General features: G+C 40.6%; 1 protein-coding gene across 1 annotated transcript in view; it reads right to left on the bottom strand.

The window, feature by feature from the left end:
• Window positions 1-1626, bottom strand: part of LOC101849490 (tubulin alpha-3 chain) — a gene marked incomplete in the record, with an annotated part of 27777 nt that overhangs the window by 18407 nt on the left and 7744 nt on the right. Inside the window, 1 exon segment of the mRNA XM_005107305.3 lies at window positions 1306-1528. Coding sequence (XP_005107362.2) covers window positions 1306-1528 — 223 coding nt within the window.

Below are 1626 nucleotides of genomic sequence, written 5' to 3'. Positions count from 1 at the left end.
CCCCGCTGACGCTACAAGAGAAGCTATACGGGCCGCCAGATGAACTGAACAGGGCGGCCCAATTTATGACAGATACCGGACTTCAAGTGTGATGCGATCGAGAAGAAGAAGAAGAAGATATCTTAAGGACTGGTGGGGCACCTGAGGTCTATTTTGGCTATTACAAGGCCTAGAGTGCCCATATTTGCTGTGGGACATTGTGTGTTATTGGGGATTTTAAATCAGTAGTTTAAACAGTATATTGTGAATTGGTTGCTATGGAAACGGCGTCCATATTGGATTTTGTATACCTTTTTCAATCCCATTTTATTCCCTTATTTATAAACCGATTTACTTCTAATTGAACATGCCAACAGTACATATGTAGCTCTTAAATTTGGCTTGTTGAATTTTTGATATATGCTTTAGTTTTTATTTCATGACACTTACAATTGGGATATTGCAAAAAAAGTGGGAAAAAATGGAAAATTCATGCTTACTAAGCCCATAAATCAAAAACTACTCCGTTAATAAAAAATTCAACAAGCCAAAATTTAGAACTAGGTGTTGTTGGTATCCTGTGAAAGTTACATTGAAATTGAACCATTAACAGAGCAGAAAAATGGGATAATATGTGAAAAAATAGAATTGTGAGAAAACAGCCGATACAGGTAAGAAAAGGCTAGAAAACATGTGCTTTCGCAGAAAAACCTGACAACAAAACACAACTGTAGGGTGTAGCAAGGCTTACATACGTTTCTGGATATTGTTCAGGAAATGTCCAGGTACTATAATATGTAATAAACCCAATTTGCAAAATTTGACCCCAAGACCCGATTTCTAGGTGCCCCACCAGCCCTTAATTCTAATTTTAATTTTCATATTTTTAGACTTTTGAAAATATACATGAATGTTTCTTGATGTGAGTGAAAGAATAAAGATGGAAGGGAATAAAGAAATAACCCCAGGCCAAGGCTCGAGGCAGGGTGCGTTGATTGGATTTCGTCCGTTGGCTCCTGTGTGTTGGGTCCGTTTTTACAGTGTTACAAGAAGGCGTTATACCTAAACCATAATATATATCTATACAATTTCGACCGGCGTTTATTGTGTAGTTATTAGGTGCTTCGCTGTAGCGCGTTGAAGACCTAAGTTCGATTCCCGAATGCGGAGAACATTTTTATCCAGTATCTCGGTCTTTTTGCTGGAATGTTGTATACCCTCTCATCCCAGGTTGGCCCTGGCAAGCTCTAAATGATCTAAGTAGCGTCAATGGGGGCTTAAAAATATCTACTTTCATATATAAATATACAATGATGCATCACTGACCTACAACAGTTGGCTCCAAATCCACGAAAACTGCTCTCGGAACGTGCTTTCCTCCCCCTGTCTCGCTGAAGAATGTGTTGAACGAGTCGTCGCCCCCGCCATAAGACTTGTCGGAAGGCATGACGCCATCGGGGTGGATGCCGTGCTCCAGGCAGTACAGCTCCCAGCACGCATTGCCGATCTGGACACCGGCTTGTCCAACGTGGATGGAGATACACTCACGCTGAGAATTGAGTAAAGATACCAGGTCCTGAGTTAGAGTTTCAACAGTTGGAATTAAACGTTCTTTTTTCTTGTGTTTTGGTAAATCTTAGAACGGAG

This window comes from Aplysia californica, unplaced genomic scaffold (genome assembly GCF_000002075.1).
Source record: "Aplysia californica isolate F4 #8 unplaced genomic scaffold, AplCal3.0 scaffold00591, whole genome shotgun sequence".
Classification (NCBI taxonomy): domain Eukaryota; kingdom Metazoa; phylum Mollusca; class Gastropoda; order Aplysiida; family Aplysiidae; genus Aplysia; species Aplysia californica.
Note: the sequence above shows the minus strand (reverse complement) of the source record. Positions and strands in the feature narration are given on the sequence as shown.